General features: G+C 48.5%; 1 protein-coding gene and 1 non-coding gene across 2 annotated transcripts; both read right to left on the minus strand.

Moving 5' to 3' along the window:
- Nucleotides 1–4,557: 4,557 nt before the first annotated feature.
- Nucleotides 4,558–16,204, minus strand: EEF2 (eukaryotic translation elongation factor 2). The gene is made up of 15 exons (XM_038383858.2): nt 15,920–16,204; nt 14,483–14,697; nt 13,767–13,948; nt 13,464–13,675; nt 12,252–12,430; nt 11,555–11,660; nt 10,970–11,083; nt 10,623–10,761; nt 9,995–10,190; nt 9,442–9,700; nt 7,643–7,750; nt 6,704–7,057; nt 6,000–6,182; nt 5,731–5,863; nt 4,558–5,360 (listed from the first exon to the last, which is right to left on the minus strand). The coding sequence occupies exons 1-15, from the start codon at nt 15,920–15,922 to the stop codon at nt 5,167–5,169; spliced, it is 2,577 nt and encodes an 858-aa protein (XP_038239786.1). The 5' UTR covers nt 15,923–16,204; the 3' UTR covers nt 4,558–5,166.
- LOC119848539 lies at nt 11,441–11,509 on the minus strand. Its single transcript, XR_005290279.1, has one exon. It is a non-coding gene; the product is annotated as a small nucleolar RNA SNORD37 (small nucleolar RNA).
- Nucleotides 16,205–17,026: the final 822 nt, after the last annotated feature.

Below are 17,026 nucleotides of genomic sequence, written 5' to 3' on the forward strand. Positions count from 1 at the left end.
TCCCTCCGGGCGGCGAGCGCCCCCTGGCCCCGCCCCCTCTGGGCGGCGAGCGCCCCCTGGCCCCGCCCACCCCTCCCTCCGGGCGGCGAGCGCCCCCTGGCCCCGCCCCCTCTGGGCGGTGAGCGCCCCCTGGCCCCGCCCCCTCCGGGCGGTGAGTGCCCCCTGGCCCCGCCCACCCCTCCCTCCGGGCGGCGAGCGCCCCCTGGCCCCGCCCCCTCCGGGCGGTGAGCTCCCCTATGGACCGCCGTCCTATCCCTGCCCCAGCCCGCCAGGCAGCAGGACTCCCCTATGCCCCCCCCGTCCCCAGGGTTCCTAGTGCCCCCCCTGTGGCCCGGCTCCTGCCCCATCTCCAGAGTTTCCTCCACCCTGTCCGCCCCAGTTCTACTGCTGTTCACATCCCTTCCTTCCTCGTTCCTCGCCATGTGCTGACGTGGCCCAGCCCTAGAGAAATTCCCCACCCCCCCCACCACACACCTCTTCTCCAGGGGAGGGGAGGGGGGGCTCCCCTCCAGCCCTGTACCACCCCCCCCTTCTCCAGGGGAGAGGAGGGGGGCTCCCCTCCACCCCAGCTGCAGAAAACACGCAGGAGGTCGACATGCTTCTGTCTGTTTTAACCCTTGCAAACAGACACGCTCCTCCATGCGCCAGGCTGCAGTGGGGCTGGACTCCCCACAGTTCAACGCGTGCTGTGTATCGATGTCTAACAGCTGCCGAGCTGGGAGATCAGAGTCGTACCTCCCTGCCTTTCCACACCCACAATGTTCCAGGGTGGCGGAGCCAGCGACACGTTGGTTGTTAAGTCACAGCAGTGTGTATTTTTAAACCATTATTTTTAACTATACAATTTAAGAACAGAGGCCCTGTCCGCACTGCTTGGGTGAACCCATGGCACTTACTGTATGGGAAAGTTTGCCCCAGGGTCCTTCAATCTCCCCCTCCCACATTTTGGTGTAACTTCTTATGTCCTATCCTCCATGGAAGAGGTGGCTGCACTGGCTTGGAAGCTGTTTGGGGCCGGGGCCATCTTGAAAGATACATGTAATTTTAACACTTTCACCTTTTGGTGCTTTTCATCCATAGATTTCCAAGTCCTTTCCAATGGTATTGTGCTGGCAAGTGTCCTTAACTGCTGAAGGTGTGTCAATTTATTGACAGGTTTCAGAGTAGCAGCCGTGTTAGTCTATTCGCAAAAAGAAAAGGAGTACTTGTGGCACCTTAGAAAAAAATTTGTTAGTCTCTAAGGTGCCACAAGTACTCCTTTTCAATTTATTGAGAGTCTTTGGGTTCAACATGAGGGCCCCTGGACTCTTCATTCCCCAAGTTTAATATTAAGCTCCCAAGGTGGGCAGAAAAGACCACTCACCCTTGCACAGTGCTTTGTGCAGAATGCAGCAGACAAAGCTGTGGCTGCTCTTTCTTCAAACACCTCTCTGTGCTGGGCTGACACAGCAATGTTTGAACAGACCATGTTTCTCAAATGCCAAAAAAACCCTGATATCTCCTGACATTTCTGAGCCAAATCCCACATTTTATTTAACAGCACAGAAGCCGTTCTCTTGAAGGTGACTGCCTGCCTCCTTTCTTGTAGAATTGTGCTAAGAGGCAGCTGGATAACAGCTCTCAGGAGCACAGCAGGGAGCCCAAACATCTACACTGCAGTGTTACGCGCCCCAGCCCAAGTCAGCAGACACAGGCCAGCTCTGTTTTATTGCAATGTAGACATGCTATGAACAATCAAACTTAAGAGTAAGAGCTGCTCCTTTGCCTTTGGATAAAAAGAAAAGCAGTACTTGTGGCACTTTAGAGACTAACAAATTTATTAGAGCATAAGCTTTCGTGAGCTACAGCTCATGCTCTAATAAATTTGTTAGTCTCTAAGGTGCCACAAGTGCTGCTTTTCTTTTTGCGAATACAGACTAACACAGCTGCTACTCTGAAATTTGCCTTTGGATGTGGGACTTGGCTTCACTCCACCAGTGGCATCACTTGAGGGTGGAGGGGGCCAGACTGCAAAACACTGATTAGATGGGTAGGAGATAAATAGTAACTCAAGCTACTGCACCCACACCATGGAACTACCTGGACCACCAGCAGCAGTTAAACTTAACCCACCCTGATAGGCCAGTTAGCTGGAGCTTAAGGCATCCTTAATTTGTGCTAGAGGTGAGCATAGAGGGCCACCACGTTACAGACAAAACTCTCCTTGTAGTTTAGTTCACACTAACAGTACAGTGAAGATAAGCCCAGGGAGAAGCTGGTAAGTACCCATGTGAGTTCAGTACACCCACCTACAGCTAGCAGTAGGAGTTGCATCAGTAGGGATGACATAGGCAAGGCAAGTGAGGTAATATTGGACCAGCTGTTGGTAAGATTCATAGATACTAAGGTCAGAAGGGACCAGAATGGTCTGATCATCTAGTCCGACCTCCTGCACAGCGCAGGCCACAGAATCTCACCCACCCACTCCTATGAAAAACCTCACCCATGTCTGAGCTATTGAAGTCCTTAAATCATGGTTCAAAGACTTCAAGGAGCAGAGAAGCCTCCCTCAAGTCAACCATGCCCCATGCTACAGAGGAAGGCGAAAAACCTCCAGGGCCTCTCCAATCTGCCCTGGAGGAAAATTCCTTCCCGACCCCAAATATGGCGATCAGCTAAACCCTGAGCATATGGGCAAGATTCACCAGCCAGATACCCAGGAAAGAATTTTCTATAGTAACTCAGATCCCATCCATCTAATATCCCATCTCAGGGGATTTGGCCTATTTACCCTGAAGAGAGAGACAAGCTTTCAAAGCTCTTCTTCAGGTCTGGAAAAGATCTTCCATTTAAGGCAGAGTGGCCTGTTAACACTACTGCAGTCATAGGACAAAAAAAAAAAGGAAGTTCTGGGCTATACAGATTGTTGTAATAAGCAATAAAGCCTGTGTCTGTTCAGTGCATGATTTTCAGAGTCTAGCAGAGGAACGAATTTAAGCTCCCAGGCTTGTCTTTTGAAAGCATTGTGCAGACTTCTAGACGGATGAGGACTGATAAGTCAGAGATTGCTTTGTGGGGAAAAGTGTTCACCTACAGGATAAGGTTAGGATTGGGTCATGGCTATTTTTAGTCAAAGTCAGTGACAGGTCATGAGCTATAAACATGGAAGCCTATGACCTGTCCCTGACTTTGACTAAAAATACCCAGCAGGGGGGATGGACAGAGCCTTGCTGGGCTCATAGATGCTCCAAAGTCTCTGAATCTGGCACAGAATCATATCCTTAACCATAGGTAAGTGTTTTTGTCTTATTTTTCTATGGGAGTTCATTTAAGAGCATAGTTATTGTCTGGGTTCACCCACCTAGCATTATTGAGGCATTTGGCAACTGAATGAGGTATACCACCTATTGTGATGGGCATGCGTAGGATCCATTGATCTTGAAAGATCTGTTGAACTTCGTAGCAGTGGATATGGCTGCAGATTTTGTATCTGTACTTCTGGCAGGGTCTGGTGCTACTTTGTGTCCTGGTCAGCGGGGAAGCTTCCTTCTGCTAAGTTTGAAAGGGGGGTTATGTCTGAAGGCCAGAAGTGGTGGGTTCAGAAAAGATTTTTCAGAATGTTTACAAGGCTACTTCATCTTGAATGGTCCCTTCTGTGTGCTTTAGGCTAATCTCTCTGTTCCACCTTGTACTCCCACTGGTGCAGCAAAATGCATTTCCCAGAAGAGCTTGGTGTGGCTCAAAAGCCTATCATCAGAAGGTGGTCTAATAAAAGGCATTACCTTATTCACTTGTCTTTGATATCCTGAGACCAACATGGCTACAATTACACCACACACAGCAGATAGTTCTGCACACTTAACTAAGGACTCATCTACAAGAAAAGTTGCAGCCATTTTAATTTTAAACCAGTGCAGCTTTTTGTACAGAAGAATCCTGAACCCTGTATGTCAGGATTAAATAGCTATAAAAGGCTAGCAGCCAATCCATGAATTGTATACAGCATGAAAGGAATGCACCTCTTGACAACCATGGCAGAGACAAACCATTCAGGTTGGACCACACAGTGCTACATTTTTGGATGCACGCCAGCTTTGCCGTACAGAGTTATTACTAACCCTGAATTACAGTCCCAGGTTTGATTAGCTTTTCTAAGTGAGCCATTGAACTGTGCATTCTTGTACTTGAAGGTAAAAGTTTAACATTTGTTTTAGTCCTGTAACTACAAATTTGTCTGGTCTTCAAGTACTTTCCTGATGGAGAGGCCTGTTTAGAGTGGAGGCCAGATAACGATAAGCCCCAAGCAGACCTGTCATGCAATTATGCAGCTTTCTCTACCACCGCTAGTCTTTTTCCATAGCCCATTCTGTACAAGCCCTGGGCTGAGCCTGGCAGTTATGATGGTGACATCTCTCCCCCAGGGATCAGAGAGGGATGATGCTATTTGCCTTAAGACACTCCAGGCCAGCAGCTCTGAATCACTAATGAAGAGGAGCTAGATCGAGCCTGAGCTAGAAGGTTTCCTTTCTGCCAGACTATGCCTGGAATGAAGTGAAACTGAACAAGAATCCAGCTGAATACTCATCACCATATCAAATTTATTATTCCAGTGGCACTAATACATTTGTTGATGTTCATGATGACAATCACACTGCACAAGATCTTCCTGCCTTTGAGTTTCTGCCCAACTAGAAGTCCCCTTACACATCCCCCTCCCCTGGAAAAAAGCACACATTAGAGGCCATTAACTCAAGCAAACCCTCCTACTGCACTGTTTTGCTTGGTTTGCAAGCTGTTGGGCATTACAAATTTCCCGCTTTGAAGAGTCAGGTGCCCTCTTACCCCCACCACACCCCTTTTGCCCAATCCCTGCAGAGAGGAAAGCATCTTTCCCCGTGTGTCAAATAAATATGGAACCAGGCAACTTGAGTTGCATCAAGTGGAAATGTTTTTAAGTTACAATGGCACCAAGTGGGGCCCCAATAAGTCATGTGCAACACAGAAACCTATAAGGCTGAATATCAATGTGGTTTTTCTGAAAGTCTCAAATTGCTATGAAACTGATTAAGTATAATGCAAAGAGATGGTCACTGCAGTCTACAGTTGCCTGCTGCATTTGATGTTATGCTAGTTAGTTTATTCAGAGTCCAACGACAGTGATTTTAAACTGGTGTTGGGGGGTAGCTTTTACAATTTGTCCAGGAAGTTGTCTAGTGCCGGGATGCCTTCCTTCAGCCCTTTGCGTTTGCGGGTCTCAGCAACAACCTGGCAAGGACGGCTAGTGTTGTCAAAGGGGTCCCCAGGCAGGATCTGCCAGTGGTCAAACACACACTGGGGAAAAGCCTGGCCACCTGTGTTGGATCTCAAGTCAGCTGTAAAACCTATGGAGGAAAAAGTCCATTGGGATAAGAGTTTAGAGAGAAGCGCACATCTGATTATGAGCTTGAGATAGGAACATCAACCAAGAGCAAAACCCAATACTTTGAGAAATTAGAGTGCATGGTATTTAAGCCCCAATAAGCCTCTGTTGTGTTCCAATCACTTGAGAGAGGGGAGTTCAGAATCAAAAGGAGATTAAGGGAAGAATTTAACCACTAGGCCCATGCACCATGACCCTGTGAAAGTAGTAATCAGCTGGGAGGACCCATCTCTAAACATGCTAGAGGTCAGTGCATGCTCTGTGGAGCTCTAGCAGAAGTTCCTAGGCTTGTAGAAGGAATCAGATGAGCAAGAACAATGAACGTCACTTACCAAAAGACTCGTTGACAGGCAAGTAGGCCTTAACAACAAACATGGGAGTGCCTGCCACCTGGGACTCCTCAAAGACATGGCCACGCTTCCTGTTCAGGACACCATAAATACCGCCAACTACTTGTTCTGGACACTGGTACACAGAAAGTTTGTATTACAGACATTGCTTTCCATCTTAAGCTTAAAAAGGTCAGTCCTTTAATTGTAGGACTGTTTGCAGCTCAAAGAGCTGCAAGTGTTAGATCTGAAGCTAAGCAAAGTGTAAGTACCTGGATCTCTACAAGGTAGATGGGCTCCATAAGCCGTGGCTGAGCCGTGAGCACACAGGCATACAGGCACCTCCTAGCAGTGGGGATGATCTGCCCACCACCACGGTGAATGGCATCAGCGTGCAGGGTCACATCATGCACATCAAAGCGGACTCCACGCATGTTCTCCTCGCAGAGAGCTCCCTGAAAGAGCAAAACCCAGGTATCAGCTGAGAGATTTCCCCAGGCCCCTAACTAGGTGCTACCTTTTTTTGAGACAGGTCCCAAACACAGAACAATGCCAACCAGGTGCTGCAGAGCTTTGCAAACTGTTCTCTAGCAGAGGCATGCTAGGTGACAACTCTATTAACAGCAATGAGCTAGAAACAGATGCCACCACCCCTGGCTCAGAGTCAGTGTCTCATACTGGCCAGAGATTTGCCTATGGAACATTCTGTACACCCAGATGCCAAAGCAAGATACTCCCAAGAGTTACCGGTGGCCTGGCATATCAGAACCCTTGTTAATTGGAGAGTCTCCTCTATTTTATGGGATGAAATGAAAGGCAATTTTAGCAGCTGCATCAAGATATGGCAGTCAATGCTAGTGCACCATCCTGCAGTCCTCCCACAGGCAATTGCCCTACTGGTGATCCACCTAGGACTGGGGAAGAGAAGGCAGCAGGAAGGCAAAAGAAACACAAAAAGGAATGAGTTATCACTTACCTCCTTAGTAGCCCACTGGAAGCCAGCCACAACACTGTCCTTGATTTCATTCAGGTACTGCACTCCCTTGGTGATATCTGTCAGGATGTTGGGGCCAGTGCCATCTGGACCAAAGCACCAGATTTTACGGGCTTCAGTGACATCCCACTCATACTTCTCAGCTAGGTAGCGTGCACGCTGCTTCAGCTCCTGACGGGAAGAGACATCGCCTTTGTCGATATCCTCAGCCAATCCATCTGGGAAAGGTCGGGCCTTCATGTACAACCTGTTGTGCTTGTTGGGAGACTTGGAAAGGCACAGCACATTGGATTCCTCACTGACTGTCTCACGGTAAGACACAACAGGGTCAGATTTCTGCAAACAACCAGTCGCCAGTTAGTTCCAGAGGATTTGGAAAGGGTAAAGCAAGACAATCACTTAACAGAGCTATGAAGCTTATTCTACACCCACAAGCCACAAAGGCCTTTGAAGTTTAAGACTGGATGTCCTGCTAATCTGTGCTGGATACAATCAGCATTAATATGCCAGAAACACAAGACAACTGTTACTACTCTGAAGTGTTTGCTGCACAAGACATCAGCTACCCTTTGTATGACACTCTGTACACAACATTTTAGGCATCCATCCCCATTTTATAGACTTGTATATACACCTAATGAAAGCAGAATTAGTCAGCTGGGTTAGAAACACCCAACTCTCAGTTGTCCACTAACCACAGCTCCTATGCTGGAGACAGGGTATTCCACACCTTGCTGCAGCCTCATGGTTTGCTACCTACAGAGCTACTGCACTTCCCACTGTGAAAACAGCTTCAGCAGTTGAATCTGTTCCCAGTAATCCAGGAACTCAGACTGACTAGATCTGCACCCATTTCACCCACTCAGCCTTCAGTTCAGTTCTTCTGAGCTTAGTTTAAGAAGGAAGATGTGACAGATTTACCTTAATTGGAATACATGCATGGTCCTCTTCCAGATCCTTCAGGCAGATCTCCAAATGCAGCTCTCCTGCACCAGCAATAATGTGCTCTCCAGACTCTTCAATGATGCACTGAAAGAGAGACCAGTCATGCAATGGGAGGGAGGGGGGTGGAGACAGAGGCAGAGACTCCTTACTAGGAGTCCATTAAAGCATCTGTGTGTACTAGTCTAGATTGTTAAAGGTCACTTGAGATGTTGGATCTTCACACATACAGCTTGCATTTGAGGAACGAGGGGGGGGGAGAAGGGAAAAAAAAAAAGGATGGTGGCAGCCCAGCAAGGTTAGTAAGTCTTTTCACTGAAGATATTTGCCAGGGCAAGAGGTTTCTGCCTCTGAACAGGAGAAGCAGAGATGCTGGGCTTCCAAGTGGCTTTAAGTCACTTCCTCTGACTGGAAGAGGAATCACCATGATATCCATTGCAAAGGTTGAGTTACAAGAGACCCTCAAGGTGTTTTCCAGGTTCAGTTAAGAACTTAGATGAAAGCTGTACGTAGCATCAGGTGGCAAAAAATATAAATAGTTATGCATGCCACATGCTTTGTTCCAGCAGTGATCATCAACCCTTCAATGTGCAGTGTCCCCTCAATATATTATATATATACACATACACACACACACACACACGTGACATGTTAACTAAATCATGCTGTTGAGGATCTTGACTAAGCTCTAACGTAGCAACCTGTGTGTATAGGAGCAGCCTTTAAGGCTGAAGGTTACCAGTGATCTTGCCAATGGTCCGCAGACATCCCTTTATGTGGTAGAGCATTCAGGGAGATTTCAATTTCACTCCAGCCAGAGATCCAGTTGATCCCAACCCAGGGGCAGTCAATAGGCAGACCATGGGCCAAATCCTGATGGGTACTTTTGAATGTACTGCAAATCTGTTATTTTTGTATTTTCCTCTAGAGCAGGGGTGGGCAAACTACAGCCCATGGGCCAGATCTAGCTCTCGAGCTCCCACTGGGGAGCGGGGTTGGGGCTTACCCTGCTCTGGTGCTGCGGTCAGGGGCCGATCCATGTGGCTCCTGGAAGCAGTGGCATGACCTGCACCTCCTACACCTGGGGGCTGCCAGGGGTCTCTGCACTGCCCCCCACAGGTCCCATTGGCTGTGGTCCCCAGCCAATGGGAGCTGCAGGGACAATGCCTGCAGACAGGGCAGCTTGAAGAGCTGCCTGGCTGCATAGGAGCCAGAGAAAGGAGATACCCGAAGCAGCTCCTGGAAGCAGCGGCAAGTGCTGCTCAGAGCCTGCGCTTGAGCCTCCCCCTGTGCCCCAACCCTGATCCCCCTCCCGTCTGAACCCCTTGGTCCCAGCCTGGAGCATCCTTCTGCACCCCAAGTTCATCCCCAGCCCCACCCCACATCCCCTCCCACCCCAATTTTGGCAGCATTCATGGCCTGCCATACAATTTCTATTCCCAGATGTGGCCCTTTGGCCAAAAAGTTGGCCCACCTCTGCTCTAGAGTCTGGACCTTGACCAAAAATAAATGGATATATATCCCTATCCCAAGCTTTCGTGGCATGCTACAGGTTTCATCCAAAGGACGGACTTCACTTGGATGAATTTTGGAAGCTCTCTACCAGTATTCCCTCAATCTCTTCTACTCAAATATTGCATCTTGGGGAGATGAAAAAACATGGTTCCTCTATGGTATTGGGCTGCATCATTACATGTGCAATTTGTGGACAATATTCTGACAGATATCCTAGATCCCCAAGCAACTGCTATTGAAGAGTTTCTTCACAGGACCCTTACCTGCACCATAGGGTCAGACTTGGCCAAACGCTTCAGTCCTTCTACTAGCTTGGGCAGGTCAGCTGGGTTCTTTGCTTCAACAGCCACACGCACCACAGGGCTGACACTGAACTTCATCACTCTCATGTTGTGAGCATGCTCAAAGGTGGTGATTGTTCCTGTCTTGACCAGGTATTGGTCAACACCGACTAGCCCAACGATATTACCACAAGGCACGTCCTCAATGGGTTCAACATAGCGGCCCATCATAAGAATGGTCCTGGGTTAAGAAAAACTTGAGTCAGTCAATTTCTGTGGTGGGAAGGGGAAGAGTGGATCCCAGCCTAGAAGTGACAAGTTTGCATAGGAAAGCTAGATGCATGGTCTCTTGACTGACTAGACAAGCAAGGGGCAGAAAAAGCCACTGAAGACAAACAAATGTCAGGAAGCTACTAAAAACTGTCACTCCAAGTGCTGGGACTGTAGAAGTAAATATGAAACCTGCATCATTATATAGCACATTAAATCTAATCTCAACATGGGATCAATCCATATCAGCCCTGCCTTTACTGACCTTTGGATTGGTTTCAGGTAGAGATCTTCCTTCTTGCCAGGAGTGTAGTTTGGTCCCATGATTCTGACTTTCAAGCCAGTAGAGACGAGACCAGAAAAGACACGTCCGAAAGCATAGAAACGACCTTTGTCTGAGGTTGGCACCATTTTAGAGATGTACATCATCAGGGGCCCTTTGGGGTCACAGTTCTTAATACCTGGGAAAGAAGAAGCCATCAGTGCTGACCTGTGGTCCTTTCTTCCAAAACCAGTGCTCTCCATTTTGGAGCAAAGTAATCAACTTTCAGATGGAATGCAGCAGTTGTGACACTGGCCTGCTGGCTACCATCCAGGTAGTTGGCTAGCCCAACTGGCAAGGAAAAGCCATGTGCCAGGAGATCACTAATTAACATAGACAGAGCCTTTAGTATACACTCTGGCTACTATCCAGGTACTTGGCTAGCCCAGCTATCCACAGGAAAGCTGCTCACTAATAAGCTTGTCTGATCCACATTAGAAAGGCTGAAAGTGCAGTAATTACAACTTCAGCCCAGCTGTATACTTGTTGAAAAGCAAACAAGCAGCTCTGGGCATTTTACAGCCTTAATGCAGTTATGCTCCTGCACACTACAACTACAAGTGCTCCATACCCATAGCAGCTTCGTCATCAGGGGGGCCCTCATACAGCAGCTCACAGCGGTATTTCTGAGCTGTGACAGGGGAAGGCAGGTGGATGGTGATCATCTGCAGCAGAGCTTCTCCGGCAGGCAGCCAGCGCCTCATCACAGCCTGAAAAAGCAGATTGGAGGCATGAGACTCAGGCAAACCCATCTTTGCTCATACTACTGCCCCCACTCATTCGGGTATCATCCAAGTTGCGCAGACTTAGGTGATCTACCAACAGCCCAGTGTTGAAAGTGTAGCTTAGCAACCTACTCAGATACAGACAAAGCTAGCTGCAAGAGTCTTCCCAAGGCAATGCCCAGTCAGTTCTTACCTTCAGTAGGGGTTTGCCCTCCTTGTCTTTATCCTCACTGTCAAGTTTGATGTCTAGTTTCTCAATCAGTTTAGCAGTCTCCTCTTTCTTGAAGTTCATGATTGCATCAAAGACCTAGAGCAAGAGAGTTCCAAGTCAGGGGAGAAAGCATCAAGTGACCCAATTCAGAGAAAGCAGCTCATGCTCATTCTCCAGGGAGAGCCAGTAAATGGCAGTTGAACTGTCTTATCAACAGCAACCCTTGTATCTGCCAATTAGTAGGTCAGCTGATCAGATACATGAAGGTTTATAAACAGCTTCTTGCCTAGAGAGCAAAAAGAAAAGGAGTACTTGTGGCACCTTAGAGACTAACAAATTTATTAGAGCATAAGCTTTCGTGAGCTACAGCTCACTTCATCAGATGCATTCCGATCGGATGTCTAGAGAGCAGTAACTCTCCCAGCTTCCCTTACTGCACAGATCAGCTGTGCTTGTCAGATATTTAAAATTTCTTCAAACAAAAGTCAGGTCAAAGTGAAGAAATTTTTCCATCATCATGCACAGACCACTGCCAGTTAAGAGGAGACGGAGTACCATGGTAGTTACCTTGAAGATGGGGTCTAGGATCAGCTGGCAGAAAGTCCTGGGCAGTTTCTTTCCATCAGGGTTGGTAGCAGATTTGCTGAACTTGCCAGAAGCAGGATCAAAATATCTAGAAAAAAATCAAATCAGAGGGCATTGTGGTGCAGTTTCTGCATCTTGTTTAATTAAGACTGCTTATTCTGCGGGGCCTTTCAAGATGGAGAGAAGTCAAAGACATGTTTTGAGATGAGCTTGCCTCTACTTCCTGCGATTTGATGCACCTTCAGTCACTTGCTTCCAAAGCAAAATAGGGATATATCTGCCTGTATGGTGTATTCCTGTTCCTATCCCCCAATATTTTCTGCTTGTATCTAGATTAAAGTCCCTCTCATGAACAATTTGCAAAATCAGTCAGCACAATAAGCCATCCACCCTAATTAGGATTCCTTCCTTTGGGTGCTACCATACTTTTGCTTCCTCACTCCCAACCCAGGAGAGTTCAAGTCTTCCCCCTTTCTGGAAATCTACAGCTGTGTTACACAGGTACTCCCCCACCACTGCCTGATCTGAATTTAGAGACCACCTCTGCTTTGCCAACTCTTGTTATGGGGTCACTGCTCCAGCAAGCTGTTTCAAGGTGTAGCCCAGGTAATACTTGATAGGGCAAGACCAAGCTCAGAAATCAGCAGCACTAGTAGAGCCACGAGCTCCAGCCACTTACCTGTCTCCCCACAGCTTCTTCATCATGTCCTCTACCTTCTTGGCACGCTCAGCAGCACTCAGTTGCCCGTCACCCTTTGCAGCAAACTTCGCAACATACATCTCAGCAAACTGTTTCAGAGTGAAAGCCCAGCCGTGCAAGCCAGAACCAAAGCCAACAGTACCTAGCACAGGATCAATCTGAAAGAGGTCAGACGAGTGGCATTGAGGTGAAATTTGTATTGACATTTCCCCCCCAAATGTGGCAGCTCCACTGATGAGCAAATCCTGCCTTCCATAGTGTTGCAGCAATTAGCTAATCACCGCCTCAATTTCAGCTTTAGCACTGAGAATCGGATAGCAAAAAACCCACAAGTAGTTAACTGAATGTCTTCAGGCCTTCCCCAGCTACCTGCACTGTTTAGCGATCCAGAGATGTTGTATGACTAGACATATGCCTATGCCGAGTGATTTGATTAGGGTATCTTCCCAGCGGATGAATAGCAGGCAGCCCAGCTCCACTACACCACTTCCGAGTAGTGTTTCATTTAGCAAAAGGAAGGTGAAGTGCTTTGCGTGCAAGAGTTAGACTTGGCCAAACAAAAGCTACTGGCTATTAACTGGTTGAAAGGCCTCATGATCAACTGCTGAGTAGAATACTTGAGACCCAGAACAGAAGGAGTTCCTGGCAAATTGGTAAAAGATTTGCTACATGAATGTGTACTAGTCCATTCAAAGGGGATGCAATTCCTGCAATTGTCTATGAATCCATGGTATCACCCTCTAAGGCACAGTTGAGGAGCCAGAGTGCCTAGAAGAACGTGCTACTCTAAAGTGGAGAGTCTACCTATACCAGCATAGGTAGAAGTGTGAGATACAAGACCTGATCAAGTGGAAAAGGGTAGCTGGTGAGAGTCTCAGTCTGACCAGGAATTTGAGGGGTGGTTTGACACTAAGTAGGTCAAATAGCAGTAAGATTAAACCTGTAATTCAGTGCATCCAAACCGAAGTATGACTATCATAAGTCAATTGCATTTCAAGCCAACGACCCATACTGTATTATAGTAAACATTCTTCTGGGTCAACAATGCCAGTTTACAATGGAAGTAACAGCCAGAGGAACCCAAGACAACTGCTCCTTGCTTCAAAGAGGAAGGACACCTTTCAAAACACCTGAGGGCAAGCTTTGGACAGCTGTTTCACTTGGACAACATCACTCGATTCTTCTCCTTACCATGATGTTTCCCATGGGGCCACTCTCTCCTTCCCCATAGGTGGAAATGATGACGTTGACATTCTCCACAATACGCTGGAAGGTCTGGTACAGCTCTTCGGGCTCCAACTGAAGCTCCAGCAGAGCTCGGTCCATCTTGTTCATCATCAGGACAGGCTTGATCCTCTCAGCAATCGCCTGTCGCAGCACAGTTTCCGTCTGCACACACACACCTGGAGGAGGCAGAATCTTGGTGATTACTGCTGCAGCACTAGCCTGCTGTTTCTATACAACATGCATCTACATGTGGCTAGCAGTTCTCACCAGAGACACAGTCCACAACGACCAGGGCACCATCAGTGACACGGAGAGCAGCTGTGACTTCAGAAGAGAAGTCTACGTGTCCAGGAGAGTCAATCAAGTTGATCAGGAAACCAGAACCATCCTTGCTCTGCTTGATAAAGGCCAAGTCATTTTCAGACAGCTCGTAGAATAGAGAGATAGCTCTGAAAAAAGATATGCAAGAGAAGTGCTACATGAGAATACTCATCTTTAAGGCATTCTATTTGTGTCAATGCATTTGTAGCACATTTAGCTCAGGTAGCTCTTTGGCATACTCTAGATAAAAGCTGTTGGAGACCATTAAGTTGCTGGCTAAAGAAATGCCAAGCAAAACTGCTCCAGGGATTCCAGTTAGTACTCCATCTACTTATGTTAACAGGGAACATTTTAACCTACGATTGCATAAAGTTTTAGATTTACTGTTTTGACTACCAAGATAGAGGTAGTAATTAATGCACCATGTACAAGCCAGTATTTAGTACTCCTACCACATTTAAACACTCAATGCCCTAGAGTGCAGGGAAGTAAACCTCTGATGGCAACCAAAGCACTTCATTAAGCAGTTTCTTCTTCCCCCAGCTTAGTGTCAGAAACTGAACGAGAACCCAAGAGTTCTTGGGTCCCAGTCCTGTAATCAGACCATGTCTCAAGGAAGAGAAGCCACTGAACACCAGGATGCTTGAAGGGAAGGAACTTACGTTGACTTGATTGTGATGCACCTTTCCTGCTCATCTTTTCTCGTGTCAGTGAAACGAGTCTCACCAGCACGGGCAGAAGCAATGATACCAGCTTTGCACACCAGGGAGTCAGTCAAGGTGGATTTGCCATGGTCTACATGGGCAATCACAGACATGTTTCGGATATTGGCCTTTTTGTCCATAATGGCCCGAATCTGGTCTACTGTGAAGTTCACCTTGAAGAGAAGGTTATATGATCAGGGGCAATCTCTTCCAGGAATCCAAACATAGCAGTGCCAAGCTTAGTCACGCTGAAATAGATCGCTCGGCAGACATTACAGGGCAACTCAGAGAAAGCACAGTTTTCCAGTGCACTCCCATCTAGCTGAATGCCCCAACCAGTGGCTTTTACTAATTGCCTCGGGGAGACAATATCCCTGGAAGCCTAATAGGATCTTACAGTCAATAAATTCCCCTGTATCCCAGTCTTAAGGTCACCATCACTCACATTCCACTCTTGTGCCCGTACCGCTCAGAGAACGCCTTCCGCATCAGCTCACTCTTTCACAACCCAAGCATCCAAGCTCGGATTTTACTCCAGACTGCAGAGTTACATAAAATCGCTACTACCTCACTGCAGGAAATATTTTCCCCCCCTGCTCCTCCCCTCCCCCCCACACCGGGCTGCAGTACCTCCCTTTGACCAGAGAGGAGAGACCAGAAACATCATCCTGGCACTTGCCTTCCCCCACCCCGCCACATCACTCCTAGCCGCACCGCAGCTTCAGGCCTCCACCAAACCAGCCCCTCCGACAGGAGACTGGGGAGAGCATCGCTGGGCCTAGCGCCGCAGGCTCACGCCTACACCACTGCTCAGCACGGAGGCTGGGGAGAGCCAGCAGGCCCCAGAGCCCCTACCCAATGCCGCATCCACACGCTGCAGAGGGGGAAGGTCTCTGATCACCCCCCCCCGCCCCAAGGGAGAGGCTAGCAGCCCCCGCTGAGCAACTGCCCCACGGCGAGAGGCGACCAGAACTCCCCTGGGGCTTCCTTGAACGGGGGGGAAGCCCCCCCACAGGCCGCTCCAACAGAGGCCGGGGGCAGACCTCCCCTAGAGCAAAGGCACCCAGCCCCCCCATTAACCCTCCATTTCCCCACTTCCCATTAGGGAGCACAGCCCTGGTGGGCACAAGCCACACCCAGGAAAGGGAAGGACAGGACACCCTCCTCCCCGCGCCGGGCCCCGCGGTTCCCAGGTGTGTGGGGGGGGGGGGGAGAAAAGAGGAGGGAGTATTTAGGGATCTAGCCACCCTACCCGCCCCATACAGGCCGCCCCACCCCCACTTCCCAGGCCGCCCCGTCGATCGATACCGGCCAGGGGGCGGCCATAACCAGCGGCCCGCCTGGGTCCGGGCCCCCCGCGTCCCCCCAGCCCCCCCCGGGGCGCGGATGGCTCACCATGGTTGCGGATGGCGGCGGATTCTCCGGGAGCGGAGGAAAGGAGGGGACCGGTAATGGCGGCGGCTGCAGCCCTGTCTCGCTGGCGGGGACAGAGCGGGCGGAAGAGAAAGCTGACGTCAACGACCAGCCCTCTTATAGGACGGAGCCGGCGTGGAGGCGGGGATAGCGGGCTGCCCAAGGCGCATGCGTCAGAGCCTCTCTATTTCCCCCATACCCTTAAGGAATCTCTATGGTCCGAAGGGTCTTTAACTCTGTGAGAAGGGACATGCTGCAACCACGTGGCTGTACATAGGCGAAGCCCCAGCGGCCAGTCCACTCATGTAACCCACAGGGCAAAGCCCTTGGGCTACTACAAACGCGACACAGGCGGAGACTTGGGCTGTTTAAGCTTTAACACAAGTTATATAATTCCATTGAGGATTCAAAGAAATACAACAGGGAATTACCAGCTCTCCACTTTTAAAATTAAAGTAAACGAAAAATAAACCGTGGGGAAGATTTAGGAAGGATGGTATTAGTTATTGTGGGTTTGATGCATAAACATAAGTAACACATATCATATTTGCAAGCTCTTTGGGGAACTGGGAGTCCCTAAATACTTGTCCCTAAAGTACCCCACTTTGTGGGTGAAATCAACTTCATTTTTAGCGCAGGGTGGTATGGGGAGTTCTGATCTGAGTCACACTCACAACCTAGGGCTAAGGTGCAAGGCTGGAACACAGATCCTCTGCAGCTGACCCTCTAGGTATTGGTCACGGATATATGATCCCTCAAAGGGCCCTGTCTGGTGTTCGATTGAAATCAGTGGGATTCCAGCAAGGCATGAGGATCTGTCCACTCAAGTCCCTTTCCAGGACTGGGGCCACATTTCATAGGATACATGTAAAATATGTTAGTAAAACCACTACATAGTGAATGGTTTCAGAGTAGTAGTCGTGTTAGTCTGTATTCGCAAAAAGAAAAGGAGTACTTTTCTTAGAGACTAACAAATTTATTTGAGCATAAGCTTTCGTGAGCTACAGCTCACTTCATCGGATGCATTCAGTGGAAAATACAGTGGGGAGATTTATATACATAGAGAACATGAAACAATGGGTGTTACCA

This window comes from Dermochelys coriacea, chromosome 25 (genome assembly GCF_009764565.3).
Source record: "Dermochelys coriacea isolate rDerCor1 chromosome 25, rDerCor1.pri.v4, whole genome shotgun sequence".
In the NCBI taxonomy this organism is placed as follows: domain Eukaryota; kingdom Metazoa; phylum Chordata; order Testudines; family Dermochelyidae; genus Dermochelys; species Dermochelys coriacea.